Source organism: Tiliqua scincoides, chromosome 7 (assembly GCF_035046505.1).
Source record: "Tiliqua scincoides isolate rTilSci1 chromosome 7, rTilSci1.hap2, whole genome shotgun sequence".
In the NCBI taxonomy this organism is placed as follows: Eukaryota; Metazoa; Chordata; class Lepidosauria; order Squamata; family Scincidae; genus Tiliqua; species Tiliqua scincoides.
The window spans coordinates 28,988,580-29,008,221 of record NC_089827.1 but is presented as its reverse complement, the minus strand read 5'-3'; the positions used below and the strand labels follow the sequence as shown (position 1 = coordinate 29,008,221).

The 19,642-nt window shown below is 45.2% G+C and overlaps 1 protein-coding gene across 1 annotated transcript in view; it reads left to right on the top strand.

Moving 5' to 3' along the window:
• The window catches only part of LRGUK (leucine rich repeats and guanylate kinase domain containing), a 64,798-nt gene that overhangs the window by 18,078 nt on the left and 27,078 nt on the right, over positions 1–19,642 (top strand). The window contains exons 9-13 of the mRNA XM_066633862.1: positions 5,757–5,843; positions 8,169–8,275; positions 10,466–10,585; positions 15,771–15,867; positions 17,691–17,804. Of these exons, the coding sequence (XP_066489959.1) occupies positions 5,757–5,843; positions 8,169–8,275; positions 10,466–10,585; positions 15,771–15,867; positions 17,691–17,804 (525 nt within the window). The remainder of the gene's footprint in view (positions 1–5,756; positions 5,844–8,168; positions 8,276–10,465; positions 10,586–15,770; positions 15,868–17,690; positions 17,805–19,642) is intronic.

The following is a 19,642-nucleotide window of genomic DNA, read 5'->3' as shown; positions in this document are numbered from 1 at the left end:
GAAGCCAGAGCAGTGCAGTTTTTCTTTTTTGCTTGCTTATCTCAGCTAGGCTTTTCAATTTGCCAGTGAATGCATTGCGATGAACATACACATTGGTGCAGCAATTTTTGTTGCAAAATAGCAGAATCTAAAGGTTGCAATCTTGAGCACGTTTATTTGGAAGCAAATCTTGATAGATATTGATGGAGGTGGATGGGTCCATTCAGGAAGCTTGTGGTGAACAGGCCAGCAGTGAAAGACAGACTGTTGGTCCTGTGTTAAAGAAAATGAATCAGAGGTGTGTGGAAAATGAAGCTAATCATCCCCTGCCCCATCCCTTTGCGCTTCTTAGGGTAGAACAAAAAGGCAGCCTATCTCTCTTTCTCCCCCAAACATCCAGACCAGAGTGTTCAATGATGTTGTCATGTGGTGAGTTTCTCTGCAGGCAACAGCCAATGAAGTCAACCAGGAGCAGACCCTCATGACATGGAAGCATCCCATCTCACAAATCTCCAGAAACTACCAGGGAGAGAGGAGGAGACAACTAGTGTGTGTATCTGCACACATACTGCTTTCAGTGGCAACCTTGTCTTTGTTGGAATTTTGACTTTCAACCTGAGGGCTTCAATGTGTTTGAGAATACAGTAGGTCTTATAAGACAGTGAATTGCACTCCCACTGAGCCTCATCACAGAATTGCAAACTAGTCCTAACCATGTAACATTCTGGGCTAAGGTAGTACTCTTAGAAGTGTTTCCCATGTGAAAATGATAATATATGATATATATATAATCATTTATAAACATATATATGTCTTTCTGAAGTCAGACTGTCCGCCTCTTAGCTTTTTAAGTCTCACTAGACTAGATGAAGCTCCTCAGATCAGAAACATGGTCCTATTTAACATCTCTCCAATTAATCTGTAGGGGCTTTAGGGTCATTTTGCAAACCGAAATGGCAATTATGTTAAGGCAGCATTGACTTGGTTTAACTGTCAGTGATTCCCACGTGCTTTTTTAACATGTGAGGCATCTAATCAGGCTGCCAGATGTTAACTTCTTCTTTGACATTTATTGTTCCTTTTAAAATTATGCTTCAGACATCTGAAGTTTATTTTTTTCGTTTATAATTTCTTTTAGTACCTACATTTTATTCTCTCTCTCTCTCTCTCTCTCTCTCTCTCTCTCTCTCTCTCTCTGGCCCTTCAATTTCCTGTAACACTTTTACACACAATTAAGAGGTTATACTACTATTCTGACCAAATTTCAGTATGGGTAATTAAACCTCATCCTCTACATTTTTCTGAGAGCAAACAATTGGTGCTGGCTTTTCAAACCTTTTTCTATAATCAATTGCTCTCAGATAATACCCCCTGAATTAATTCAACCTCAGATTGGTTTGCACATTCAAGGAGCAATGCCTCAATAAGAGATTGGAGTTTAAAAAGAACCAGTGACAAGTAAAATTTTCCTTGCCACTTACTAACATGATACAGGTGGCCAAGCTAGAACATAAGAAGAGCCTTGCTGGATCAGGCCAAAGGACCATCTAGTCCAGCTTCATGTAACTCACAGTGGCCCACCAAATGCTTCAGGGAACACACAAGACAACAGACACAACCTGCCAGTGAATGGTGCCCTGCCCTGCTTCTGGTAATCAGAGGCAGCCTACCTCTAAAACCATGACTTGTAACCTACCTCTAAAACCATGATATGTACCATGACTTGTAACCCGTGATGAACTTTTCCTACAGATATTTGTCCAATCCCCTTTTAAAGGCATCTAGTCCAGATGTCATCACCACATCCTGTGGCAAGGAGTTCCACAGACTAACTACAAATATTTTCTTTTGTCTTAACTTTCCCAACGCTCAATTTAAGTGGATGTCCCCTGGTTCTAGTATTGTGTGAGAGGGAAAAGAGCATCTCTCTATCCACTCTATCCATCCGCTGTATTTTATATTGAGACATTTTGTATTTCTCAATCATGTCCCCCCCTCAGGCACCTCTTTACTAGACTGAAAAGTCCCAAACACTGTCCTCATAAGGAAGGTGCCCCAGCCCAGTAATTATTTTGGTTGCTCTCTTCTGCACCTTGTCCATTTCCACTTTGTCCTTTCTGAGATGTGGTGACTAGAACTGGACGCAATACTCCAGGTGTGGCCTTACCATAGATTTGTACAATGGCATTATAATATTAGCTGTCTTATTCTCAATACCTTTTCTAATGATCCTGAGCATGAAATTAGCCTTCTTCACTGCGGCCGCGCATTAGGTCGACACTTTCATCGAGCTGTCCACCAGCACCCCAAGATCTCTCTCCAGATCTGTCACAGACAGCTCAGAACCTATTAGCTTATATGTAAAGATTTGATTTTTTTGCCCCAATGTGCATGACTTTACATTTACTTACATTGAAACGCATCTGCCATTTTGCTGTCCAGTCTTCCAGTTTGGAGGGATCCTTCTGGAGCTCCTCACAATCCTTTCTGGTCTTTACCACTCTGTAAAGTTTGGTATCATCCGCAAACTTGGCCACCTCGCTGCGTAGCCCTATCTCCAGGTCATTTATGAACAGGTTGAAAAGCACTGGTTCCAGGACAGATCCTTGGGGCACTATGGTTTTCACCTCTCTCCATTGTGAAAATTGCCCATTGACAACCACTCTCTGTTTCCTGGTCCTCAACCAGTTCCTAATCCAGGAGAGGACCTGCCCTCTAATTCCCTGACTGTGGAGTTTCCTCCGCAGCCGTTGAGTAGCTACTCTGAGATACTCTGAGCAGAGCAGCTACTCTGAGATTAAATAAAACTGACCCCAGTCTGGTTTTGTCATTCCAGTTCAGTGTTTGACAAACATCCGGGGTGCTTGGTTTTTTATCTTGATCGATGTATACATCTTTCTTTTATCCCAGGGTAAGTAATCACGTAGACATGTGGCAAAGATGATAATCTTGTTGTTTGAGCTCTCAGTTCCCTTGCTAAATATCACAGGCCTACAAAATTGAGGGTCAGAAAATTTTTTCCCAAACTTTATGGTGGTTTGATATGAATTTGGGTTGCCGATTCCAAAAATGGCATCCGTTTTGCTCCATCACATCTAGTTTTGGAGATACAGTATAGCTTCATTAGAAGCCATGGTGTAGGCTTCCTCATGAGGAAGCTGATTGAACCATTCATTAAAGAGGCTATACTATATCTCCAAAACTAGATGTGATGGAGCAAAATGGATGCCATTTTTGGAATCGGCACCCCAAATATACCCAGGAATTGGTGTAACATTTAAGGAAGCAAAATGTGTATTGGCCTGTGTATTGTAACCAGTCAGCAACCCCTGATTTCCCCCTCAGCGCCCCGTTTTGTGTTATGCTTCTTGTACTCGTCCTATCAGCATAGCGCAACCGTCATGAGGATTGAGGTTGGCAGGAGCATAGTGTCTATGGTGTTTTCACACATGAGGGATGAAAGAGCTCTTACTTTAGCTGAGAGTCAGATGTGATACCACCAAAGTCCTTGGGAGGATTTAAGTGACAACAGAAGAAGAAGCTGCAGGCTGCTGCTTCTTAAGAATCATCTAATACATCTACATGGCAGTCTACAGATCCTGGGTTCACCGAATAATATATCAGTCTCCTGCCTTTCTCTCTCCAGAGCAAGACCCTCAAGGCAGCTAACAGCCCTTGTAAAAGTGTCATCAAGAAAACAAAAGACAGCTCTGAATTAACACAGTCTTAATTTGCACATTTTTGGGGGAAAAAATGTGATTTGCAAATTAATACCAGAAGTGCAATTTGTGTGGGCTCATTTTTGAAATAATGTGGTCAATTAGCTGTTAATTAGTTGTTAATGAGCAATCTGTTAGATGCTGGCAGTTTCCTGTGGGGGAAGTCTCCTCTAAAGCCAGAAAACTAAAAACGTAGGAACAAAAAACAAAGACAAAATGTTCACAGAGTTTTGGAGGTGGTTGTGGTCTTGTAAAATTTCTTCCTGGTGGCAAAGGCTGGAGTGCCCACTGGTGCTTGGAAATAAGTGCATCTTATTCTGAGTCTGCTTTGTTAAGGGAAAAATCAGTGGATTGTCATGTCTCCTTGCTATTGTGAGTGCTTTTGGTAGCCTGCGGTTCAGTATTGTTGTAAGAGAGGGGTACTCCCCAGGGAGCCCCTCTGGCTAGAAAGAGAGAAAGCAAGAGAATTTTACCACTCACTCTGAGAGAGGGAATGATCCCCTGTAGTTGTCTCTTGCAACATGAAAGGATGAATTAGAAGCAGCAAGTGGACTTTTTCCCTCAAGATAACTAACAAGAGGTCCGGGGACTACACTCTGCCACCTACCGCTTTTCAGTTTCCTTGCTAGCATCTTTGTTTTCCCTCATTGCTTTTTCAGTCATCAAAATCAGTAGCCACACTTAACAGCCTCCTTCTTCCACCCTCTTCCTATGCCACTTGGGCAAGTAGAAGTCACCAGTTATCAGTGTGAGTGTTAAATATCTTTTCCCCTAACCCAGTGGTTTTCAAACTGGGGTGTTGCGACGCCCCAGCCTGAAGGCCCTGGTCTTTTTCCCCTTAAGGAGCAGGGGCAGGGAGGAGGCAGTGACGTGATCTCCAGGATTACATCGCTTACAGGGCTACAGGGACTGGGATGCACTCACCAGTCCCTGCGGCAGCCGTCCTGGGCTGCGGGGAGCCCTGCACAAGCCTCTGCAGGGCTCCCCAGGTCAGCAGAAGTGAAAGTGGAGCGATCACACTCCACTTCCGCAAAACCGGAAAATCGCTGCCGTCCCCCCACCTCTGTTGCTTCCCACCCACCCCTGCAAGGACTTAAAATGGTGCAAAATCTCCATGAGAGTTTGAAATCCGCTGCCCTAACCCATACCAATCCCACTGTTTCCTATGGAGAAAGGAGTTTCAATTAACATTTTTCTTGGTATATGCATGATTTTCTGGGAATGTAACCCCTGTGTAAATTGAAAGCTGCCTGTGAAGCCAGTGATGTCTGGTCTCCAAAACTTGGCTCCCAAATACTTGGGGGAAAATTCCACCTGGAAATACTCTGAGAAAAGGTCAGTTTTCAGGAAGGATTTGAAGGAAAAGAACAAAGTTTTGGTGTTCTGAGGAGAAACTCTAGGCTTAAGAGGGAACAGGGGAGAATGTTACAGCAGGTGGCTGAGGATAATGAAGTTGGAGGAGTGAATGTGCTGGAGAAAAGAGACTAAAGATGGTGTGGGGCAAGCTGTAATGTAGTGGTTTGGGCAGTAAAGCCCCCCTTTTTGCACGCCAAAAGTCCTAGTTCAGTCTGGCATCTCTAGTTAAAGGATTTCAGGTTGCAGATTGGGAAGACCTCTTGGGCCTTGTACAAGCCCCGCCAGTCAGGCAATAGAGGGCTACGTGGACCACTGGTCTGCAGAAGGCAGGTTCACAAGCCAATGGAAAGCTTTTGAGATAAGGAGAAGTTTGTGCTTGCTGCAGAAGGGAATGGAAAATCAGGGGAGTGATTTGAAGGAAAGGCATCACCTGCTTGGAATGTTTCATTTTCCAGAGAGTTTTTATGGCCACATTGCCCTTCTCAATACCTTTCTGCATTCTGCTTATTCTCCCATTTGGAAGAAGGAATGATGGCCAAAGAGTAGATTTGAATGAATTCTTCTCTTATTTTCAGTGTACTGTTTTCCTAGTATCTGGTCTTAAATTATGATGAAATGACTTTGAGGTATTAGTTTGAACACTTGAATTTAAAGATTTGTCACATATATGAAATTATAACCAATTTGTCACTCCTCTCTCAGCAACACAAAGATTATTGGCTCCTGGTTATTTTCATGCTGCTTCGACTTACAGAGTTGGATCACAAGACAATCACAGTCCAAGAAAAAGTAAGTGTCCCATCTTAGCAGCATCATTGGGAATATGAAATTGTAAGCTTGATTGCTAGAAGGAAGAATTGAAGATACAGACTTGCCCCCATATACGCAGGGGTTCCGTTTCAGAACCCCTCATGGTTAAGTGAAACCTTACTTCTGGAGGGTATTCTGAGCTCAGCATTCATGGACATCCATTGCCTCTGCCGGGCTTAGATTGAGCCTTGCAGCAAAAACCCACAACTTCTGGTTTCTTTGGGAAACAGGAAGTAATGTTTTTAATGCCTTTCAAGGAAACTGGAAGTTGTGTTTTTTTGTCTGTAAGGCTCAGCCTGAGCCTGGCAGAGGCCATGAACAGGTGTTCTCCTGGCAGAGGACCCTCTGGAGGTGACACTTGTGGGGGCTCCGTGAACCCGATCTGTGGATAAGTGAATCCATGGATATGGATCTGCGGATATGAGGGCCCGCTGCACATGCTTTTCTCATGTGTATTCTGGGCTTGAGAAGGAGAAAACCTTTAATGCTTCAATCCTGTACCCCAATAGATGACACCTCATTGATTTCAGTGGAATTTGTGACCAGATAACTGGGTAGTGGGACTGTAGTCCGTGTCTGTTATGCAGCAGGTGGGCAGCATATCACTGGTGCTTCCCATTGCTTCTAAATAACAGTTCCTGCATGATAAACATGAAGGATGTTTAACATGCAGGGAGAGGGTGGCTGCCTCCATGACAGTTTCCTGGAGGCATCTGGTTGACCACTGTTATAAGAACATCCCCGCTGGATCAGTCCATAGGCCCAACTAGTCCAGCTTCCTGTATCTCACAGCGGCCCAACAAATGCCCCAGGAAGCACACCAGATAACAAGAGACCTCATCCTGGTGCCCTCCCTTGCATCTGGCATTCTGACATAGCCCATTTCTAAAATCAGGAGGTTGCACATAAACATCATGGCTTGTAACCCATAATGGATTTTTCCTCCAGAAATTTGTCCAATCCCTTTTTAAAGGCATCTAGGCCAGATGCCATCACCACATCCTGTGGCAAGGAGTTCCACAGATGAACCACATGCTGAGTGTTGGGAACATTGTACTGGACTTGATGGACGTTTAGTCCAGGAGTGACCTCTGAGGTCAGCCAAGTTGGATTCATACCCATCAGAGGGCCTTCCTTGAATTCTCAGTACCAGTGGCAGCAGTAGTGCCCAGTACATCATCAGGGGCAAATGGGGTTATCATGGGGAACCCAGAACCTTCAACAGCCTGGTGCCAACACTACTTCAGTCTGATTTAGTAGGTCTGATTCAGTCTGATTTTCACTTCTGTTTGTTGTGAGATGAAACATCTTCTGCTCACATTAAATTGCTGGCAATGGAATTTGACTGGGAGTTCATGACTTTTCTCTGGTTCATAACGAACAGCAATGGACAGAGGTGGGTGAAAACGGTTTTATTTTGTGTGGATTTCTGTGCTTTCTAAAGTTAGAAGTGCAGAAAGTGGTATTATATGTTTTTATTCCAAGAACATATTTTTATAAATTATAATTATAAAGTGTACTAGGTAGGTGATAAAGTGTCAGCAAATGTAGCTACATTCATGTAGAGGTGTTAGAGAATACTTAGAGATGTTAGAGAATGGTTTTATTTTATTTTATTCTATTTTACAGATTTCACAGATTTCGATTTTTGTTTTCTTAAAAAAAAATTGAAGCGCAGAAAGTGGTATTATGTGTTTTTATTTTTTTATCACTGAAAAACCCACCTCTAGCAATGGACTGCACCAAATCACCATCAGAGAAAAGAAGTGGAGTTCCAGGCATGTTGGTTTATTACAAAAAGAACAAGAAAATACACGGCATGTTTCCCAGAAGATCAAAGCTGGCCTTTGAGATTTTTAAAATTATTTTTTAACTTTGGAATACACATGTGCATACATAGTTTTGTGGGCATTAGTTCTGTAGACCATAGTCTTAGGGCAGAGCCAAAGGCAGTCAGCCAGGGGCCCATTAAATCTCCAGTGGAGCTGTGCTCCAGTCAGGTCTGGAGGCTTTTCTGAGGCCTGCAGAGGCTGCATGTGTCCACCCGTGGCCACTGCGGGGCTCAGAAAAACCTTCAGAGGTGAGGGGAGCATTGCTCCCCAGGGCTCCGAAAAGGGTGTGCATGGGGGCACACATGGGGGGTTGTGAATCTGATCAACTGTTAATTGAAACTGCAGATCCGGGATACAGTGGGTCCCCTGTATAGGAAAATTAAAAGGAAATTCTTACCATAAACATATTCTGTTGCTCTCATTCAGATCAAAGCATTATTTTAATACTTTTCTCTTTAATTACTGGGAACAGGTTGCAGCTGTGAACAAGTATGATCCTCCACCCGAAGTGGTGGCCGCCCAAGATCACATGACTCATATTATGTATAGCATGATGCAGCCCCAGCGGATCTTTGATAGGTAACTTCATCTTCGGTTCTCCTTCAGCCCTGTAGGTGGCACTCAAGTAAAGCTATCCCCAGCATGGGACCTCTGATCACCTTCTCTCACCCTGCCATTTCAGTCTTAAAAATTTACTTTCAAAAGCAGGCTATGTAGACACACGATGACTGTCAGGGTGGAAATGAGACAAATTCTGCTTGGCTGAGCAGATGATGAAATGAAGTTACTCACTCACCTCAACGCTCCAAGACAGATTGCCCACCACTCTGTTTCTTTTAAACAGTCTGCCAGAGCAGATGGCCATTCACACTATAAATGAGAGATGCAGAAAACTCTATCAATATCCAGTGATGATTAGGAACTCTCTAGAGGGTGATGATGAGTGCTTGGAATGGTAATGTCTACAGGCTGTCTTTAACTCTCTCCCTTCAGACTGTTGGCATCTCATGATGAACAAAATGGCCATCCATACCTTGGCGCAAACCACAGCATGGTTTGCAGAGGCCCAAAGAAAGCAGATCACGAATTCACCACTCCAAGTAAAGATCTATGCAGCAATGCTGCTCTCTCCTAAATAAGCTCCATGTATCCTGAAGGGATTTGACCCTCCTAACTGTTTCCTTCAGCCATCTTTAACCAGACCTTTTAACCAGACCACCACAGGAAGAAATATTTTCTTTGTTTTGTCCTGAATTTTTTGCTGGTTGGTTTCTTTGGATGAACCTGAGTTCTGGTATTTTGAGAGAGGGAGAAAAGCTCTTTCTTGCTGACCATACAGGATATTCTAAACCTCTATCATGTCCTTCCTTGGGGCCAAGCTGCACATGACACTAAAGGCCCAATCTTATCCAACTTTCTGATGCTGATCCAGCTGTGCCAATGGGGCTTGCACTACATCCGTGATGGAAAGTTGGATAGGATTAGGCCTGAAATGTATCAGTGTGCAGTTACGTGTCTTTCACTGAAGAGTGCAGCCTGATGGAATCACAGTTTTGATCAAGACTGCAGAGTGGAGGTAGGAGGTATTTAATGCCATTCCTTTGTGCTATTTTCCTTATCTACAAAGTAGCTATTTAACCCTGAAGGTGCCAGTGGCACCTTGGAGAGAGAATTTTCAGTGGGACAACAGCACAGAAGTAAAGGGTTAAATACACCCTACTTCTTTACTGAGCTCTTGAGCCAAATTGAAGCTCCACACAGCTGCAGCTCTTGAATAAACTTGAATTGGTAACTAAACACAGATGCATTTAGTAGCACGTATAGCTTGACCCTGAGTCTGTTATCTAAACCAGTGTTTCTTACACTCCTACAAGGCAGTTGGGAGCACTGTAAGTGTGTGTGGGGGAGGGGCTATGGCTGATCCCCAAGTTCGCGCTACTGCCGGGGATGTGAGGGGGTTTTTCACTTACCGGTCTCCAGTGCCGGAGCCCTGGGCAGGTTCAGGGGGTCTACCTCCAAACATATTTTTAAAAAGAAAAAAAGGGCACTTCCTGTTTCATGCAAAAACTGGAAGTGCCCTTTTTTCCTTTTTTTACATGTTTGGAGGTGTGATCCCCTTGGGCCCTGCTGGCCTCTGGCACTGGAGGTTGGTAAGTGAAAACCCCCTCCCATCCCTGGCAGTAGCATGATCCAGGGAATCATGTTGCTGCCTTTTCCCCTTAATGGAGCGGGGACAGGTGCTTCTCTGGCTGGTGGGTTGCTATCCACCAAATTGGGAACCAATGATCTAAACAGAAAAGCTTGCTTACATTTAGCACCAGATCCCGGGCATTGCTTTGCATAAAATCAACAATTACTAGTCCATTCTGGGTGATTCCTCTGATACTTGATAATGGCACATGTTTTTGCCTGTAGGCATGCATGCTATGATTATTGTGATGTCTCAGCCATGTGACTTCGTTTTGAAAGACCCTGGTAGCACAATCTCTGGCAACTTGATAATATCCTTGATGATAACAGGTTGGGTTAAACCTGTCTCTCTGCAAAGTGAGCTTTCAGCTTTGCCAGTATGATAGTTGTTTTTTGCTTCGCTTCCTGTATTTTCTGCCTTACAAAGTTTCTTTGAGACCCAGAAGGAACTAGGGATGGAGGGATAATCCACCCAGCAGCTGTGGGAGACTGGCACATCTGTGCACATGCTGTCTCCAGTGTTTCTGGTATTTATGTGAGAAGCTTAATGAAACTTGGTGTTTCCTACTCTCCATGCAGCACACTGCCGAGCCTTGATGCTCCCTACCCTATGTTGGTGCTGACGGGTCCCCTGGCCTGCTGGAAACGAGAACTTTGCCACAGACTCTGCCGAAAGTTCAACAACTATTTCAGATACAGGTATATTTGGTCTGTAAATGTGTAGGGGTCCTTGGAGTATTGCTGGAAACAAAAAGAAATTGCAGAAGTCAATTGCACTGCTCCTGTGTTCTGCCTCTTCTAGTCTCTTCCCACCTTCTCTTAAGGCAGTGGTTTTCAAACTGGGACATCGCGACGCCCCAGCCTAAGATCCCTGTGCTGTTTTAGGTGCCTCACATTGGGGCACAGGGGCACGCTGCCTCTCACCACCGTCTGCAGGAGCCTCCTGGGGGTTGGGGAAGCCCGGCGCCAGCCTCAGCAGGGCTTCCCACACAGCACAGAGCCTCCAGAAGGCAATTGCAACCACTTCCAGTTTTGTGATTGAGAAATAGATTGAGGCATGATGCTGGGCATTGCGTCTCTGCCTTCCCTCCACCCCCCTACCCTGCCTTTGTTTGAGGCAAAGACTTCATGGCTCTCAAACTCTCCCTGAGTTTGAGAACTCCCTGAGAGTTTGAGAACCAGTGCTTTAGGTGACATATGCTTTAGGTGACATATCATGCTTAACACATTAGTGTACCTCATTCAGATTTTGGTGTTTAAAAAAAAAACAAGCTGCAAGTAGCTCGGTCCAGGTTGGAACCACTGTTGGAGGGGTGGTGGCATAGTCCTAGGATGAGGGGTTCATTTAAGTTCAGAAATTCCTTCTAGATCTAAGATATATGCAAGTTTATAAAATATTACAGCATTGGGCTTTAAAAAACCCAGAGTTTGCCAAATTCCCCCCCCTTCAGACTGAGATGGTGCAGGCTCTCTGTGCTCCAGCCTACACAAACAAAACAGCCCAGCAAGCTAGTCTTCCCAGCAAGCCAAAGCATGAGATATAGCCTACAATCCGTTCTACACTTTCCTGGGAGTAAGCCCCATTGACTAGAATGGGACTTACTTCTGAGTAGGCAGGCATAGGACTGGGCTCTCAGGCTACAATCCGATCCACACTTTCCTGGGAGTAAGCCCCATTGACTACAATGGGGCTTACCTCTGAGTAGAAATGCATAGGACTGGACCCTTTAAAGCTCAGCATCCCACCTGTGAAAGAAGCAGGACAGCTGGCCATGGGGAGGGCTGAGTGTGGAGCGGAGGAGGTGGGAGGGGGAGGCAATTGAGAACCGCTGCCTTAGTTTCCTTCCAGCCCTAAGTGGAAGGCAGCGTATTTGTGTAACTCTATGGAATTTAGCAAAATGCATTTTTTCTTAATTGCGCTGGGTCATGGAACGGAACTCATGCGCATAAGTAGGTTCCACCTGTATTACCCAGTCTGAAAAAATTTGATTGGGATTTCCAAACAATTAACAACTGATGGGAATTTTTGAAGCGCTGTAAGTTTTTCAAGAGCCTTGTTGTGCTTTATATTTCATTCCCTCATAAGTCTTATGAATATGAAGAAAAGAAAGTGGCAGAATCTTAGTGAAGCGTGGAATTGCTACCATAAAGCAAAGCTGCATTTTAATTATTCAGTGGGGAGTTTTCAGTAGCTTTAGTGGCCATTCTTTAAACTTTCAAACATACCACTCATTAAAAATGCATTGGATGGAACATACTGGATTGGTTGAAATGTAAACTTGACCTTGCTGTTAAAAGGTGGTTGCATGAAGTTTTAAATGTTTAAGAAAAAAAGAAGTGTTGAAATAGGGGAACGTTTAAAACATCTGTTCAGTGCCCAGAAACAACCTTTCAAGATGCTTGTATTTAGAAAATCACTGAGGAAAATCAAGCCTTTGAAGTTTTAAGCTTAATGGAGTCCACATGTCTCATACATTTCTCATTTGACATCTCCTGAGATAAGACAGTGCCTGAATCTTCTTTCCCAGAAAATCATTGTGGCAGGAGCAGTTGAGCTTCCATGCCTAACAGTCAAGCCCTGGAACAGTTCTGTACCTGTCCTGTAAAATCAGGTTGAGGCTTCCAACATCCACAAATTTTGGCTGGCTTTAATAGCCAGCTGGAATGTGTGCTCACCAGCACCCTGCCCTGGACCTTGACTGTGACATTGTGTGCCAGAGGTGCCACTTAGTTCCTCTTAACCTACATGACCCACATTTGACCTACCATGACTATGTGGGAATGTGCCTGCATTCCTGGGGAGGAGGGCAGCGCCTTGTCCCTGTCACATTGAACATTGGAAAAACATGGAAAGCAGCAAGTTTACACATTGTTTTCTAAATTCTCTGAGGCTCAATGTGAGGTCAGGACATTTCCTTTCTCCAGGATCCTAGTGAAGCATAGGGATTCTCCCATGACTTCAAAAAACCTCAGAAATTTATGACCCTCTGTTAGGATTAGCGTGAGATCCAGGAAAGCCTGATTGTTGGCAACCTTCAGTCTCGAAAGACTACGGTATTGCGCTCTGAATGGTGGTTCTGGAACAGTGTCTAGTGTGGCTGAAAAGGCCGATTCGGGAGTGACAATCCTTTCCACACCGGGAGCAAGTGCAGTCTGTCCCTGGTCTGTCTCCCTGACTATGGGCCTTCCTTCTTTGCCTCTTAGCCTCAGACTGTTGGCCAAGTGTCTCTTCAAACTGGGAAAGGCCATGCTGCACAGCCTGCCTCCAAGCGGGCCGCTCAGAGGTCAGGGTTTCCCATTTGTTGAGATCCCTCTTGCAGATGCCCTTGTATCGCAGCTGTGGTCTACCTGTAGGGCGCTTTCCTTGCACAAGTTCTCCATAGAGATCCTTTGGGATCCGGCCATCATCCACTCTCACAGCATGACCAAGCCAACGCAGCCAAAGCCTAGGCATGCATTTACAGTGTGCGTGTGTACTAGAGCAGTGCTTCCTAGACTCATACATGGGAATTGGGAGCACTGTAAGTGTGTGCGGGGGAGGGACTATGGCAGCAACTTGATTCCCAGGATCAAGCTGCTGCCAGGCAAAGGGTTTTTTTTACACTTTCCAGAGGGAGTGCTGGCCTGTAGGGGGATGCAGGGAGCCCTGCAGTCATCTCTGCAGGGCTCCCCAAGCCTTTGTAACAGTAAAATAATAATAATAATAATAATAATAATTAATAATAAAGATTGAAAACCACTTCCTATTTTCAATCAAAAATTGGAGTGTTTTTCAATCACGATTTTTACTATTACAGAAGTTTAGGAAGCCCTGCAGAAGCATCTGCAGAGCTCCCCACACCCACCTCGGAGGCTCCCTCAGGTAAGTGTAAAAATACCCCCTCCCCCCAGCAGCAGCGCAATCCTGGGCAACACGTTGCTGTCTTTTACTCCCTCCCTGCCTCTTAAATGGGTAGAGAGAGATTCTTCCCTGTCCGGTGGGTCATGACCCACCTGTTTGGGAACCCCTGTACTAGAGACAAAAAGGTGCTCCTGATTCTTACTCCTAAAGACTTGGGGAAGGCAGCTGAAAACTGAAGAATTGCAGCTCACACTAGCAACAGGCACCTCTCAGTGTTTCTCTCCCACAAGGCAGAAGGACAGTGGTTTACCAGGAAAAGGCACAAGGAAATCAGGACTGTCAGCCCAATCCTAACTAAATTCCCATGTGATGGCTGATGGGGTTTCTTCTGCTTCCTGTGGGGGAACTGCAGGTGCTGGAAGTCTCAACGAGGTAATGTTACATTTGTCCCTACACCACTGGGTAAGCCCCAATAGGCACAATGGGTCAACTCAGACCTGTGCCAGTGATATTGCTGGTGCAAGTCCAAGTTGATCCATGTTGGCCCATCAGGCTTAGGAAGGGGAATAGGATACGGCAAGTACCTGTGCTGCTGATCCCACTCCCCCTCCTGTGTCCAATCCACCCTGCAAACAATTGTCCCTTTAAGTAAAACTGGAAGTCTTGCAGTCAACACTTGCTAACCTTTCAAAGTGCTGTCCTCTTATGTTTAGCAGGGGGAGAGCAACTGTCCCTTTGTACCCCAGCATGGCATCTTTTCCAGTGGCTGTTACTGTTTTCTTTTCTGTGAGCTCTTTGGGATAGGCCTCATCACTGGCAGTTCTAGAGGGGGGCAAACAGGGCAAATACCCCGAGTGCCGACCCACCAGGGGTGCCTCTTGCCCCCGAGGAGTGTCCAGGAGCACTGCAGAGAGACAGCTTACTGCCTCTCCATCAGCGCCTCGGCGTCGACTGAGCCGCCCCCCTCCCTTCCTTCTTTATAGGAGGATAGGAGACAGGCACCCTAGAGAGGCACTGACGCTCTAGGGCACCCATCTCTTCTCCTTCTATAAAGGAGGGGGGTGGCCTAGTTGGTGCCAAGCCGCTGCCTGAGAGGCAACTTCTGGCTGCCTCCCAGGAGCACTCCTGGGCGCCCCTGCTCCGCCTCTGAGGGCGACCCTCAGAGGCAGAGGGGAAGCGGCAGGTGCCTCATACGTTTGGAGGAGACACCTGCCGCTTCCCGGTCCAGGGCACCCCTACTCCGCCTCTGAGGGCGACCCTCAGAGGCAGAGGGGAAGCGGCACACACCTCCTCCATTTGGAGGAGACGCATGCCACTTCCCTGGCCCCCACAGAGCCTTCCGCGCTGCTTGCAAGTAGTGCAGAAGGCTCCGTGGGGGCCTCAGCTGCCTTCTCCGTTCCCGCTTGTTTTCAAAGGGAACGGAGGAGGCCGCTGCGCGGAAGTAATTGCGGTGATGATGACATCACTGCAATTACTTCCAGGTCAGGTGCAGGGAGGGCAGAGAAGGGGGGTGAAACGGGGTGGGGGGCACAAAACTGTGGGTTGCCCTGGGCGCGGGGACCCCCAGGAATGCCACTGGGCCTCATCACATTTATTGATTTTTTTGTACTATTTAACTATGTAAACTGCTTTGTAAACTACCCCTGTTGAAAAGGTATATATACATATTTAGGTGATGACAGGCTTGGAGTGAAGGGCACTCCAAATCCACTGCTCCTTGCTCCGCATCCACCACTGATGCAAGCTGCTTCAGGTTGCCTCACTGGGCTGTCACTACAGTGTTATGAGTTGTCATAGTGTGATAAATGTTGCAACTTGTACATTTAAAAAATGGCCACTGCGAAGAGAAGCAGCGCTACAGATAAGACAGTGGTGAAAAAAGTTGAACTGGGGCATGATTGATCCTATCCACATTGACCAGAAACAAGTTTCACTTGAGAGCAGTGAGATTTCCTTCCAAGTCAGCATGCCTAAGACTGCAACCTTCAAGTTCTTCAGTGGCTGAAAACAGTTTCTTTTCTTTCCACTCTGCTTACCTTTTAGTCCCTGCCACACCACGAGGGCTCCTTATTTTGGGGAAGAAAACCGATTAGATTATTATTTTGTGTCTCAGAAGGAGTTTGACAAATTGGTGAATGCGGTAAGGAGTTTATGGATTTCCTTTCTGGCTAAAGGAGAAGATGCCTGGGAGGCCACAACATTACATTAGGGGGAGAAAAATCTCTTTGGGACTTGAGATACTGTGGAATTGTTAGTCCTACTTGCATGGATAATAAATGATAAACAAGTGTATTACATGGCTTTTCATCTGTCTGAGCATTTCTTAATTGGTCAGTTCATTTTAAGGATGTTTTGTTCTCTGCTCTGTGGGAAGGTTATGTATAACCCTGTGCGTAAGCTATACTCATTTGTCATATTGTTCTATCACCCTTGAAAACTCTGGGTCACTTCAATATTCAGCAACCCCACATCAAGTACAAGTGCCCCATAGAAGTGCTTTCAGCAGTCAGCCACAGTGGGTGTCACTCGTGACCTTCGTGCTCTGCTTGAGAACTTTCAAGAGGCATCTGGTAGATAGCAGCAGGCTGCGCTGGATGATCTGCTCTGGCAAAGCAATTCTTTTATTCTCATGAGAAGAGTTCTCCATTTTCACTTAGACACTCTCAGATTGGGAAGGGGGCATGCCCCCTTCCTGTCAGCATGAGGAGTGGTGGTAAAACTATTAGATGAGGAGAGGGTGGGGCTGCCTAGATTTTATTAGGAAGCTCTAGAAGTTTTTGGGGATGGACTGCACATGTGCAGTTACCAATATGGTACAGCAAAGACAGTCACTCAACAAACAAGAAAACATCAAAAGAGGAATCACAATATGATTGTGCTTCTTCTTTGTTGTACTTCCAGGAAACTTGTAATGAGGAAATTCACATGATCTTCTTGTGAAATGTGCGAGCGTTTCCCATATCTGGAACTCATGTTTTAGGACCCCATCCTGAACTCCATTATTGCTGGCGCTGGGTGTAGCAAATGTGCGGTAAAGCACGTCTGTGGCACCCAGAGAGGAGGGGCCACCAGCGCTGGGCCAGCGCTATTTGGTGCTTAGCCTCATTGCTGTATGGAGGGCTGGCTGGCACCCTTGCAGCGCCGGCCAGCAGTGAGCAGGGGGAAGGTGGGGGGTGGGTGGGTGGAATGGAGTGGGAGAGGAACTGGGATGGGTGAAGGATGGAACCAGCTGAGCCCTGATCCACCATATCCTGCCCTCCGTGTCAGAGTGAAAAACCCAACGCAGGGGCTCTCAAGTCTGCATCTGCAAAATAGCCAGTGCAGATTTGAGAAGCCCCATTAAGGTGCCTGAGGCTTTCCTTGGGGGAAGGGGGATTAAAATCATCTTCCTGTGTAACCAAAACTCTTGGTACATGATGTCTTAAATTTTGGCTTCAGCTTAATGTCATTTTGTAGCTTAATTAGTTCTTCCTCCTCTTCTCCAACTTCCTCAGTATATGAAAATAGATTTATCATTGGATTCATCCAATCTGGAATTTCCATTAAAAGAAGATCTCCAGATTGCTTACTTATCTTCATGCAGCATGTCCAAACAATCACAAAAAAACTTGCAGATCATCATCTTGTATCCCAACTTCTAACTTGGGAAGGCTCAAAAATAGGACTAAATCACAATGGTCTATGTTGTGCTTGAAATCGAGTGAACTTTGAAAAAAAATAGAGACTACAGATTTGGCCTTAATAAATGACCTTGTAACTGCAGATTCATTTTATTGAACTTTACAAATAGTTTTGAGAAATAAGCCATGTCATGCCTGGTCTCTGAGTTCATCACTGAGCAAAGCATTTGTGTCTTCAAAAATCTCCACAATGGTGTCATAAAGATGGTGTGTTTCATGCTTATTTACAAAAGTTGTTTCCTTTGCTTTTCGTATCAGCCAAGCTTCATGTTTTTCGTTTCAGGGGAAATTTATTGCTACTTTTAAATACAGTGGCTACTACTATGGACTAGGCCGAGACACTATTGAGTCCATAGCTCGGGAGGGCCTTGCGACTTGTGTTCATTTGGAAATAGAGGTAAGAAAATCCCTTGGGAGCAAAAGCATTTTAGGTGATGTAAATTAAGTTAGCCTCATTTGATGCTGTCATCCCCAGCTGGTCTAAGCATGTGTTTGTATTTTGGTATAAAAAGCACTGGGCCTGTGGTAAGGAGGAACAGGGTTGGTGGATCAGAATCCGGAAGCCCTGAAGAACAGGCCAGGGAACTAAAGCCTGCTGCAGAGGGGTCAGTCTGTAGAGATATACTGCTGGCTCCCAGCTGAAGGTTTAAATACCTTCAGGTTCTTACATGCCTTGGCCTGACCTGATGATGGTTGGAAATGAACTGCAATTCTGACAAAACTCCAGGAAATGTTAGTTTTTGTAAAGATGGGGGCACTACACTGCCAAATAGGTACTGAAGAATGTGAGAAGAGCCCTGCTGGACTGGATCAAAGGTCAGTCTAATTTCTACCAGTGTCCAGTCAGATGTTTACAAGAAGCCCACCAGAGGGGCACAAAAGCAACAGTTCTCTCCTCTTTTTGTCTCCCAGAATATTAGTCTTAAGGGGTTCTCTGCCTCTGAAAAGGGAGGTTGTTTGGTAAAAAATAGACCACGAAGTTGGATTCATGCACACCTGTACACCATGTGCAACAAACAAAGGAGGGGGCAGTAGATACAGTAAGCATTGTGTCAGTTTGACTACACACAGTACACAAAAAATACAGTAGCACAGTGGTTCCCAATCATTTTAGCACCAGGACTAAAACTTTTTAAAACATCCATCTATCAGGACCCACCTAGGTTTATGAGACTTTAAAAAAAAATCTAGAAAAAAACAATATTGTATTTATTTATTTATTTACAAGTAATAATAACAACCAGAAAAAACATTTATCTCCCTATATTTACACATGCTTGCAAACTACAGAAACTGTCTGATTAGCAGCTATCTGATCTTTGAATAGCCTCAGGGCTTGAGGCAATTAATTCTGATCAGCCATATTTTCATTGGAGGCTCTGCTCAGCACTACTAGGCTTGTGGGTTGCAACCAACAGTTTGAGAACCATTGCAATAGCAGGACCAGCAGACAAGGTCATCTATCATGGGCATAGATAGGCATATCATATCATACCTATAAGGCAACAGATTTCTACCAATAAATCAAGCCTAGAATGACACCTTGTCTTATCTGTGGGTCACTCAGGAATCAGGGTTGTTCAGGTGTGTTTCCACAGCCAGGAGAAGCCTGGTGGAGCTTTAACAGTGCCTACAGAGGGTTTGTGAAGCATCTGAGGAACATTTTGAGTGATTGCAGACAGCTTACAAACAGGCAGCTTACATCTGTTGGAGATCCGTTGTAGAGTCTTCTGAGCAGGCTTGTTAACTCCAAACCCAGAAGTACCTCTTAAAGTGACAATGAACAGGATAAAAAGTTGCACTGCATGCATTCCTAGCATGAGCTGAAGCCTCTTTGCTGAGTCTTCATTCATAATCAGTGCCCCACCTCCAAAGTGGAAGTCTATGTGAGGACTGTTAGTATCTCAACTTCTGAAATCGGACTCCACACCACAGATTTGGAGACCTAAACTACTGTTATACAGGGTTTAGTATACTTTCATTTGGGGTACTGAAAGGGATATAACCTATTTCTGCCCAGTGCACAGGTATACACATTTGATCCCTGTTGTATATATGCAATATTGAGCAGAAATGGCTTATGACCCAATCCTATCCAACTTTTTAGCTCTGGAGTAGCCACAATGCAGCCCCCTGGTAAGGGAACATGTTCCCATACCTTGAGAAGGCCCCAGTGACTGCCTGTCCACCACAGGATGCAGCACCCACCCCACTGGCACAACTGCACCAGCACTG